This window comes from Trichechus manatus, unplaced genomic scaffold, assembly GCF_000243295.1.
Source record: "Trichechus manatus latirostris isolate Lorelei unplaced genomic scaffold, TriManLat1.0 scaffold00210, whole genome shotgun sequence".
In the NCBI taxonomy this organism is placed as follows: Eukaryota; Metazoa; Chordata; class Mammalia; order Sirenia; family Trichechidae; genus Trichechus; species Trichechus manatus.
Window position 1 is genome coordinate 2,699,783 of NW_004444146.1, and position 10,810 is coordinate 2,710,592.

The 10,810-nt window shown below is 40.4% G+C and overlaps 1 protein-coding gene across 4 annotated transcripts in view; it reads right to left on the reverse strand.

Moving 5' to 3' along the window:
- The window catches only part of IFT88 (intraflagellar transport 88), a 224,900-nt gene that overhangs the window by 24,201 nt on the left and 189,889 nt on the right, over nt 1-10,810 (reverse strand). For all 4 annotated transcript variants that reach the window (XM_004388400.2, XM_023742461.1, XM_004388399.2 and 1 more), the window contains one exon: nt 7,228-7,294. In XM_004388400.2, coding sequence (XP_004388457.1) covers nt 7,228-7,294 — 67 coding nt within the window. The remainder of the gene's footprint in view (nt 1-7,227; nt 7,295-10,810) is intronic.

Below are 10,810 nucleotides of genomic sequence, written 5' to 3' on the forward strand. Positions count from 1 at the left end.
AACACTAGCAGCCAACAAATGGCACTCAGAGAGCCAGCTAATGCGGTCTGGTGTTTCTAGACAAGAGAGCATGTCCGTGGGAAGCAGAGGGGGCCGAGTATGGGTGAAGAAGGGCAGAGAGTGGGAAAGCGTATATCACAAATTGCCGGTGCTCTGCAGCCCCTCAGGAAGAAGCAAAGATGGCGCACAGAGCGAGGCACTGGAGCGAAAGGAGTGGGAGATGGACAAAGGCAAGGAAGAAATCAAAATAAATGGAAGAAAGCAACACCAACAGCCAACAAATGGCACCCAGAGAGCCGCCCGCTTGGATGTGTGGAATCCAAGCAGCCGGGGCTTCCCGGTCAAGAGACCGTGGCCGTGGGAAGCAGAGGAGGCCGAGCCGGGGCGATGACGGGTGGGGGTTGGGAAAGCACACACCACAAATAGGGCAGTTCTACTCTGTGAGGTCAAGTTGGCTGACTGTGCCCTTTAGGTCTTCTGTATCTTTGTTGAGTTTCTTTCTAGATGTTCTGTCCTTTACTGAGAGTGGTGTGTTGAAGTTTTCTACTATTATTGTGGAATGGTCAATTTGTCTTTTCAGTGCTGTTAGAGTTTTTTTTTTTTTATGTATTTTGGAGCCCTGTCATTGGGTGCATAGATATTTATTATGGTTATGTCTTCATGATGGATAGTCCCTTTAATCATTATATAGTGTACATCTTTGTCTTTTATGGTAGATTTTGTTTTAAAGTCTTCTTTTATCTGAGATTTGTATTGCCACTCCTGCTCTTTTTTGGTACCTGTTTGCTTGATATATTTTTTTCCATCCTTTGATTTTTAATAAATTTACATCTTTGTTTCTAAGGTGTGTCTCTTGTAGACAGCATATTGACAGATCCTGTTTTTTAATCTGTCCTGTTACTATGTCTCTATGGGTGTATTTAAGCCATTTATGTTCCGTGTAATTATTGATAGGTGTGAGTTTATTGCTGTCATTTTGTAGTGCTTTTTTTGTGGTGTGGACATTTTCTTTGTTCCTCTTACTCTTCTGTACTGAATTCCTTTTGTTTGTGGATTTTCATTTCTTTTGTTTTTATTGAGACTTTGTTTTTCTTCTTTATTTTGATGAATAGGTTTGTTAACTTTCATTGTGGTTACCTTAAAATTTACCCATCTTCTTAAATTTGAACCAGTCTATTATTAGATATTGTCTTGCCTTCCTCTCCATTAGAAAGTTCTATACCTACACAATTTATTCCCTCTTTTATCGTTCTAATGTTGTTGTCATTTACTGATTAACCTCTCTGGTTATCTGCTGTAAATCTTATGGTTTTGAATAGTCTTTGAGAGTTCATATCCTAGATTGATTTCTGGCTGGTGCGATCCTGCATCCTAGATTCAGGCTGTGGTCTGATGTTGTTTGTTCTCAGATCGAAGGACTCCCATCTTGTAAATTTGGTTTGGTTTTTACATATTCCCTTAATTTCTGTTTATCTGGAAATGTCCTAATTTCATCATTGTATCTGAATGAGAGTTTTGCAGGATATATTATTCTTGGTTGGCAATTTTTTTCTTCCAAGGTTTTACATACGTCATCCCATTGCCTTCTTGTCTGCATGGTTTCTGCCAACTACTCACAGCTTAGTCTTACTGTTTCCCCCCGTATGTGACTTTTTGTTTTTCTCAAGCTGCTCTTGGGATTCCTTCTGTCTCTGGTTTTAGCGAGTGTGATTATGATATGCCTTGGTGATTTTCTTTTGGGGTCTATCCTATATAGGGTTTATTGAACTTCTTGGACAGTCAGCTTTTCGTCTTTCATGACATTAGGGAAGTTTTCTGTCAGCAATTCTTCAATGATCTTCTCTGTGTTTCTGTTTTCTCCCCCTGTTCTGGAACTCCGTTGACTCATAAATTTTTGCTTTTGATTGTATCTGACATAATTCTCAGGGTTTCTTCATTTTTCTTTGTTCTTTTTTCTGATTTTTCCTCAAACAGATTTGCCTCCAAGTGTTTGTCTTCAATTTCTCTGATCCTGTCTTCCATTATTTCAGACTTGCTCCTCAGCCCTTCCATGACACTGTCCATTTATGAAACCTTGTTGTTTATCTTTTTTATTTCTAATTATTGTTTTTGTATGATTTCTAGTTGTGAATTTATTTTAGCATTTTGTTCCTGTATTATTTTCCTGAATTCTTCCATTTTTTTGTCTGTTATTTTCCACGAATTGGTCTGCCTTTTCCATGAATTTGTCCATTTTTTCCTCATTTTTGTCTGCTTTTTGCTTCAACTCTTGCACAGTTCTGAATATTAGAGATTTGAATTCCCTATCAGGTAGGTCTATTGCCTTTTCTTCTGCTGGAAAGCCATCTGGTGTTTTATTGTGTGTCCTACTGGAATCATCCTGTCCTGCGTTTATGTTTTGATATTGTCTGCTGCCTTCAGGACATTCAGTAGTTATTCATTTATTGATTATAGATTTATTTCATCCTGCTTCTTTGTTTTATTTGGTTATGTCTGAGCAGGTGGACTGTGCATTCTCTGTTGTTTGCTTGGTCTGTGGGCATGATACTTTTCACCTCCCTGTCCAATGGGCAGGGCCAGTTGCTCAGCTATGGTGCAGCAGGTCAGGTTCAGTTGACAGGGAGGGGCTGGGATGGGTTATTTATAACAGGTACCAGGGCTGACAGGGCTGGCCAGGGGTCAGTGCAGGGCAGGTTCCAGTAGGCTGTGCCTCTGCTGCTTGGAGGTGTGATGTTCTGCACATGGTGCAGGTAGGCAGGAGGGAAGGGGGAGGTTGTGATGTGTGCAGCTAAGATGGGTATGGGAAAGAAAAGAGAAAGGAGAAACAGGAGCCAAAAACAAAACAAAAAAAAGTGCTGAGGGAGCTTGCTGTTGGGAGTGGAGAGATGAGAAACCAAGAAATGAAGAAAAACAAAAAGGAAAAGAGGAAAAAAAAAAAGAAAGAAAAAATGCCCCCAGGGATCCCACCAGGGACCAGGGAAGTGGCTCTCAGGCCTCGGGGCATAGGCCATCTAGAAGAGGCAGAGATGGTACACAGTGCCAGGTAGTCAGGAAACAGGAAGAGAAAGAAAGCAGAGAGAGATGAGACACTGAGAAATGAAAAAAAACAAAAAGCAAAAATGGAAAAGAAAAAGAAAAACAACAATAAAAAAAGGAAGGCCTCCAGGGATCCCACTGGTGTGGCTGCGCAGACCAGGGAAGTGGCTCCTAAGTCGCAGAGGACAGCCTGAAGGGGCAGAGATGGCACACAGCACCAGGTATTCAGAAGACATGAAAAGAAGGTAAGCAGAGAGAGACGAGAAACTGAGAAATGAAAAAAAAAAGGAAAAAAGAAAAGGAAAAAAATTAAAAATTAAAAGAAATAAAAAGAAAGAAAAGCTCCCAGGGATCCCACCAGTGTGGCTGTGCAGACTGGGGAAATGGCTCCCAAGCCGCACAGTACAGCCCAGATAGAGGGAGCTACCAAGCCACAAAAAGAAAACAAACAAAACAAAACAAACAAAAAGGCCTGGGGGATCCCACAGCGTGGCGTTGCAGACCGGGGAAGCAGTTCCCCAGCCGAGTAGCACTTCACATCCTGTCAAGAAAAAGCAAAGATGGCACATGGAGCCAGGTGTCCGAGAGAAAGGAGCAGGAGGAGGTGAGGGGCAGGGAAGAAACCAAAAGAAGCCAAAAAAGGCAACACCAACAACAAAGAAATGGCACTGAAGGAGCTGGATGGTGTGGGCAGCAGGAATCCAAGCGGCATGGAGCTGGCACCTCCCAGCTGGCCGAGCAACTACAGCCAGCTGGGAAGCAGCGTAGGCTGTGCAGGGGGAAGAAAGGTGAGGGGTGATAAAGCATGTATTGCTGGTTACTGGGTGCTCTGTCTCCTGCTGGGAGCTCCGTGATGCTGCTTTCCTGTATTCCTCGTCTGCCAATCTCTGGCAGGAGTCCAAGATGGCGAATCCATGCTGTGTTAGCTGATAGGGGACCTCTGCTCATATCTCTCCTCGCTCTCTGTTCTCTGTCAGTTTCTTAGTCCATTCAGTGCTTGGTTGAGTTCTTTATCTATTCATTTGACCCTTAGGTTTCCAGGATTGACGTTTGTTTCTGTTTTACTTAGTTTTTCAGGTCTTTGATGTGGAAGGATGGCGTGGAGCTTCTGTCTACAGCACCATCTTGGCTCTGCCTTCATTGGTTATACTGAACTTAAGATTTTCAAAGGGAAGTGTAAGATCCTTAGAGGATGGTGAAGCTGGTCCTATAATTTTTATAAATAATCAACACTTCCTTAGGAGTCACTCAAGACGATTATCTCCTTAAAGGAACAGTCAATTTCAAGACAGCTCTTATCAGATATTTCTGCTTTCTATGAGCAAGGTAACAGCATCAAGTTGGTCTGCTAAACCTCCCAAAGTTTCTTTAATTGATGCACAATGCCTTCTCTGTTGATTTCTTGGTTGTAATGAACATTTTTGGTATAGGCCCATAATCCTTCATCTATAATTCCAAAAAGTTCTGAAAACCAAGTTTCGTTGCAACTCATTTGGTGGTAACACCTGAACTCACTGGGTATAAAACTTGACCTGATTTGAAGCTATTTACCTTTGATAAAGTCATTTATCCTTAGTGTGAATATTTATATGTTTAACTGAATTAATAAGAAATAATGTGTTACATGATATATGGCTACTGCACATATTACTTTTCTAAACTCCAAAAAATTCTGAATTCCAAAACACATCTGGCCCCAGAGATTTTGGATAATGGGTTGTGGACCTGTATAGAGCTTTCTCTGGCTTATGGAGAACTGTTAGACCTGATCTCTCAAACTCAGGACTCAGCTAAATCCAACCCAGATGGCCAAGCAAATAGATTAAGTAGGAGTTGTTGGTGGTAGGGTATTAGGAAATGAAGATACAGCTGGAGATTGAGAGACAGTAAGGAGATAGTGAGGTCCATGGGTGGTACACTTGGCTGGTAACCAAAATTAGTGATTTAAAACCACCTAACGGTATTGTGCAAGAAAAGGTGTGGCAATCTGCTTCCATAAAGATTACAGCCAAGAAAACAGTTCTGCTCTGTAACATATGGGTTGGTATCGACTTCATGACACACGATAACAACAACACGGAGATAGTAGAATTCATCATGGAGGGGTGAAGAGACAAAATTGCTACTCATGGACGTGGCAGACTGTATTTGGGACTGAGGTTCAATGCTTCTACTAATTTCTCAAGCTCTTGCTCGGGGCTCCTGTGGCCTAAGGGTAAACAGGTCAGGTCGTTGAGATTCAGCTGGAGAAGCTGGACTGATCCCTGGACAATCAGGTGGTTTGGTCAGAACTAGATGCCACTGATTGTAACTGTCTAAACATATTCACAAAGCAGTGCTCTAAATTCAAGAAGGAATCTTTGTGTCAACTGCCGTTTCTACCCCTAGGAAATCAGACAACACATGTGCATTTCTCCGTCACTCTCAGCAACATCAGAAATGTATCTGTTTTTTTAAATGGATTTTAAATTGCTCCAGCACAAGGACCATGGCTTATCCATCCCTATGTTCTTGACACTCAGCATAGTGCCTGGCACATGTTATGTATCCAATAAATGTTGGATGAGTGAATGAATGAAATGGTGAGTGAATGAAAGGCCTACCTAAACTAGGTCCTGACTCCTAGACCACATGCAGATGTAAGAGATGCAGTTAGGACCTGGGTCATATGTGCACAATGGTCTCAAGTGTCAATGTGGGAGATGGTAAGCATATTTACAGATCCAAACTTAGTGTTTGTTTTTCAATTAACTTCAAGACCACCATATTTCTACTAAGTTTAATTTATATTATCCCCTGAAGTACAGAAAGAAGGTAGATTTTGTTTATGGGGGAAGAAGGGAAGGAAAGCTTAAAACTTCTTAGTAAGTAATGATGTCGCAAGTCATAGAGGCAAGGAATTTTAGAGATGCAAAGGACTTTCTGAATCACTTGAGGTCTACAGAATTTAAGTGGTTGGCCAAAGACATATGGGACTAGAACCATGTCTCCTAATTTTACCAGACCAGTACTACTTCTATACTCCAAGTGAGACAAAAGATATTTAAAAAATTTTTCCCATACAAAAATTTATACATACATTGTTATGTGACTCTAATTGCTCATCCAGTACTGTGACAGCGCACTCCTCCTTTCCACCCCTGATTCCCCATGTCCATTCAACCAGCTCCTAACCCTCTCTGCCTTCCCATCTCATCCCCGGACAGAAGCTGCCCATTTAGTCTCTTGTATCTACTTGAGCTAAGAGGCACACTTTTCACGAGTATCAGTTTATGTCCCACAGTCCAGTCCAATCCCTGTCTGAAGAGTTGGCCTTGGAAATTGTTTTAGTTCTGGGCTGATAGAGAATCCAGGGGCCATGTTTTCCAGGGTTCCTCCAGTCTCAGTCAGACCATTAAGTCTGGTCTTCTTACTAGAATTTGAGTTCTGCACCCCACCTTTCTCCTGCTCCATCTGGGACTCTCTGTTGTGTTCCCCATCAGGGTGGTCATTGGTGGTAGCTGGGCACCATCTAGTTCTTCTACTCTCAGGCTGATGAAGTCTCTGGTTCATGTGGCCCTTTCTGTCTCTTGGGCTAATACTTTCCTTGTGTCTTTGGTGTTCTTCATTTTCCTTTACTCCAGGTGGTTGGGACCAACTGATGCATCTTAGACGGTTGCTTGCAAGTTTTTAAGACCCCAGATGCCACTCACCAAAGTAGGATGCAGAACATTTTCTTAATAAGCTTTGCTATGCCAATTGACCTAGATGTCCCCTGAAAGCATGGTACCGAGACCCCTACCCCTGCTACTCTGTCACAAGTGGGACAAAAGATTATTGACTGTCAGCATTCTATAAGACCATCCTACTTCTCATGGTATTTTCTTTAAGTGAAAACTGAAAAAATGTTAACACAGTAAAACTTCACTACTATGTCTTCTATGATAATCCACTTAACGTAAGCTTGATTATTAATCAACTAGCAGAAACAGGTATGGTTATTAAAGAACTAAAAATCTCCCAACATTTACAAACGCTCATTCACATATCAGACTGATGGCTTACCAAATTAGAGTGAGGTTTTACTGTGCACAAAGAAAACGAACAAATAAACAGATAAAGGGCACTTTTGGATTATTTTAAGATTTTTCTAGAAGTCTATGTGGTAGAAATCTGCCAAATCTAGTATTTCAAGGTAACAGAACTACTTACCACTGCCAGCACTTCCCTCTCTTTTGCTACGGGAACCCCCACTGCCATCTCTGCCAGACTTTATGCGCTAGAGCAGTAAGAAGACAGGGTTAAAAGAATAAGCAATATTACTTCAAACTGAATAGAACTAAAAGCTGATTTTTAAAATTAATAATACTGTACCTCTCTTAGGATTTACTGTTCTTATTACTACTTTCCTACAAGCTGGGTTCAAATTTATTACTACCTGAGAATTCACTCTATAGGAAAAAAGACTGAGTTGCTTTTTAAGGAAAGGGTTCAAAGCATGCCTTAAAAGACCTTGGATAGTTCTTCTTACAGAATACTCAAAATGACACTGTACTTGAAAAATGCAGTAAAAGCTTTGCTTACATAAACAACTTAAAAACCTAGTACAGTAATTTTTCTTGATGTGAAGATTCAGGGCTTAAACATAGGTCAAGGGTGATGGAAGACAAGAGGAACAGAATCTGTCAAAGGTATATTTCCTACACCAGTCACAGTTTAAATCTAAAATATTTTTTGGGGAAAAATACAATCTAGCCTTTGAAATTCAACATTTAAAATACACTATTAAAATCTCACAAAATACCAAAGATCTGTTAAGTCGACTGCTTTCTTAGATCAAAACCCACCCTTAAAACATAAAAAATATCTCCAACGTGTGATATTTTCAGGTTTCTTTTTGTATTCTATGGTTATTTTGTGTTTTGACTAAGTATTAGATTTTATGTATTAACACTGAATCTGCCTCAAGTCATACTTCCAAATTTTCATATGCATAATGGTTTCATTACCCAAATGCAGGATAGTTAGTGGACAGAAAAGGACATGTTTTGATAAATATTTACTCTATAATTGAATTAAAACACCTTAAGGTTGTGATATTTTATTTAAATTTTCAATAATGTTACTGTAACTTCATATTTAGTTCAAAGGACAAATTATTTACCCCTTCAACCTTGACAACTCCCCAGATATTTATAAATTATTAGATCATGGATGAGGTTATTGACATTGTGGTCCGCTGAAAAGAAAAAAACAGTCTTTTCAATAATTTAAGGCTCATTTCTATAAAGTGAAAACACTCTGCTAAAACTTAGAACTTTCAAATATATGTAAACATATTCAAGTTTTTTTCTGTTAGAAAAGAAACCTTCCTTGAAATTTTGTTCTGTCATAGCCCCACCAATTCCTTTGCATGCAGAAACAAAATAAAATCTAAAAAGGATGTAATAAAATAGGAATTTAAACATCTATAATTTGATTTTATTTCAAAGCTCAATTTTCATCTATCTATAGATCGGTAATCTCCAGCATCCATTAAAGAATTATGTAGTGCTAAATAATTAAAATTAATAAAGACAAATGCCCATGTAACTTGAAAAATTATCAAATCAAACATGTAATAGATCTTGCATCTTGCCTAAGTAGCCATAAATTTAGAATAAGACATTTTAGGAAAGTGAGCAATTTTCATGATCACTACATTCTTCACTCCCACTAGACCTATTCTTTGCCATCATCTAGAACTTTCCAATCCCTTGATTCTCATTCACCTTCTCCTAAATAGTCCTTTAAATCCTCATTTTTTTCCCCAGCCTAAAATCCACCGTTTTGAATACACTGATGTCAGTGCCTTCAAGTCCCTTGCTTGCCCTCTTGTCGTTCTGGATGGATTCAATGGCTTGCCTCTTTCCACTCCTACTCCCAGAATGCTGTGCCTTGCTGGAGAGAAACTACATACCAAGCAGACCAGTGCCAGCCTCAAGTGGGCCTCCCCACCGCCCACATGTGGGTTCCCGGCCAGATTCAGCTCACATCTTCAGCATGTTTCTCAACACCACATTTCTATCTTCACTTTGGGCAAATTACTGCCCCTCCTAATCCACCAGTAAAAAGGCATGTATCTTACTGTACTACCTGCATTTCCCTGAGTATGCCAGCCCTCTTCCCTTGTGAATTTGTTATCCCCTCTGTCTGCAGTGCCCTTTCTCACCTTCTTTACAACTCCTACAGCTAATCCTGTAAAGCTGGGTGCTGTCCTCATCTCCTCAAGGGAGACTTCCTGTCTGTCCCAATGAGCTTTGTTCAGTGTGCTCAACAGCACCCAGAGCCCTCATCACACCTGATAACCATGGTCTGCTTGTTTACCTTTCTCCTTTCTCACTCTCCTGTAGGCAGAACATGTGTTTTTTATCCTCTCTTCCAACTGAATACCTGTTTGCTGTTCAAAACCAATGAATTCACCATAAACAGTGTAAGTCCCTTTGGGGCTGTAGCAATGACTTTCTGTGAAAGTTACTACTATTTAAAAACAGAAAAGGCAATTTCAAATTAACACCAAAGCATTTATCAACACATTCAGTTCTAAGTTCAAAGAAACATGAATTGTCAAGACTCAAACTTTCATCTCTCATATCATTTACATTATATAGGTTTGAGTACTAGTGTTTTCCAGTACGATACAACTTCTTCCTTAGTAGATGTAAAGGAAAACCCTCCAGGGACAGAGCCGTGCTTCTGCAATTTGGAATCGCCTGTGGACGGATCAAACTTCATGATTCAGCCCACTGTATTCTGGAGCTGGCCTGTGAACTGGTCTTGCCCTTCAAGAGGGGTAACAAATTCACAAGAAAAGTGGGCTGAGGAACTACAACCTTTTGTGGCTAGGCAGAGTAGGAGCAGCCGGAGAAGTAGGAGGAAAACCAGGGAAGTGGGGTGTGTGACTGAGGCCAAAAAGACTGCCGCTGTATCAGGCAAAGTGAAATGAAAAAATGTTCTTTATAAGATGGAAGTGATTAATCTTAGGTTAATTTCAGCTGAATGGAATGGAAGGAATCAAGATTAGACTGAATTGAAGAATGAGTGGGTGGTGAGAAAATAAAGATCAAGTGTAGATAACTTATTGTAGATCTTTGGCTGCGAGGAAAGAGAATAACAGCAGCAGGGGAAGATTCAGATTTTGTGGAACCTGAGCTTATACAGGACTCCCTGGGTGGTGCAAATTGTTAACGTGCTTGACTGCTAACCAAAAGGCTGGAGGATGGAGTCCACCCAGAGATGCCTATGAACAAAGGCCTGATGATCTACTTCCAAAAAATCAGTCATTGAAAACCCTATGGTGCACAGTCCTACTCTGACACATATGCGGGCGCCATGAGTTGGAGTCAACTTGACAGCAGTTGGTTTGGTTTTGGGTTTTTGGAAGCTTATACAATTTAGGGGAGCCTTCTGAAGGAAGAGAATACAAAATACAGAAATAAAAATTCATTTAGAAGGGGCCAATGCAAATGAAGGGCCTGAACCTTAAGCTCCCTTAGCTGCGCAGTCAACCCACTTCTGCGTGGCAGCAGGTACACATGCCAAGAACTATATGATGTGGCTCCCCTGGAGTAGCCAGGTCTTGTCTTCTACTGATATATCTGACACATAATGTTACCTCAGGACTCAGCACAGTCTTAAATGCACTTCAGGAGCAGGATAAATGTTTGTTAGTGAGATAATAAACATATTAATGTTCTAATTATACATGAAGATTTGGAATAGAAGTACTTATTCTCCCAAACTACAACAAAGTGAT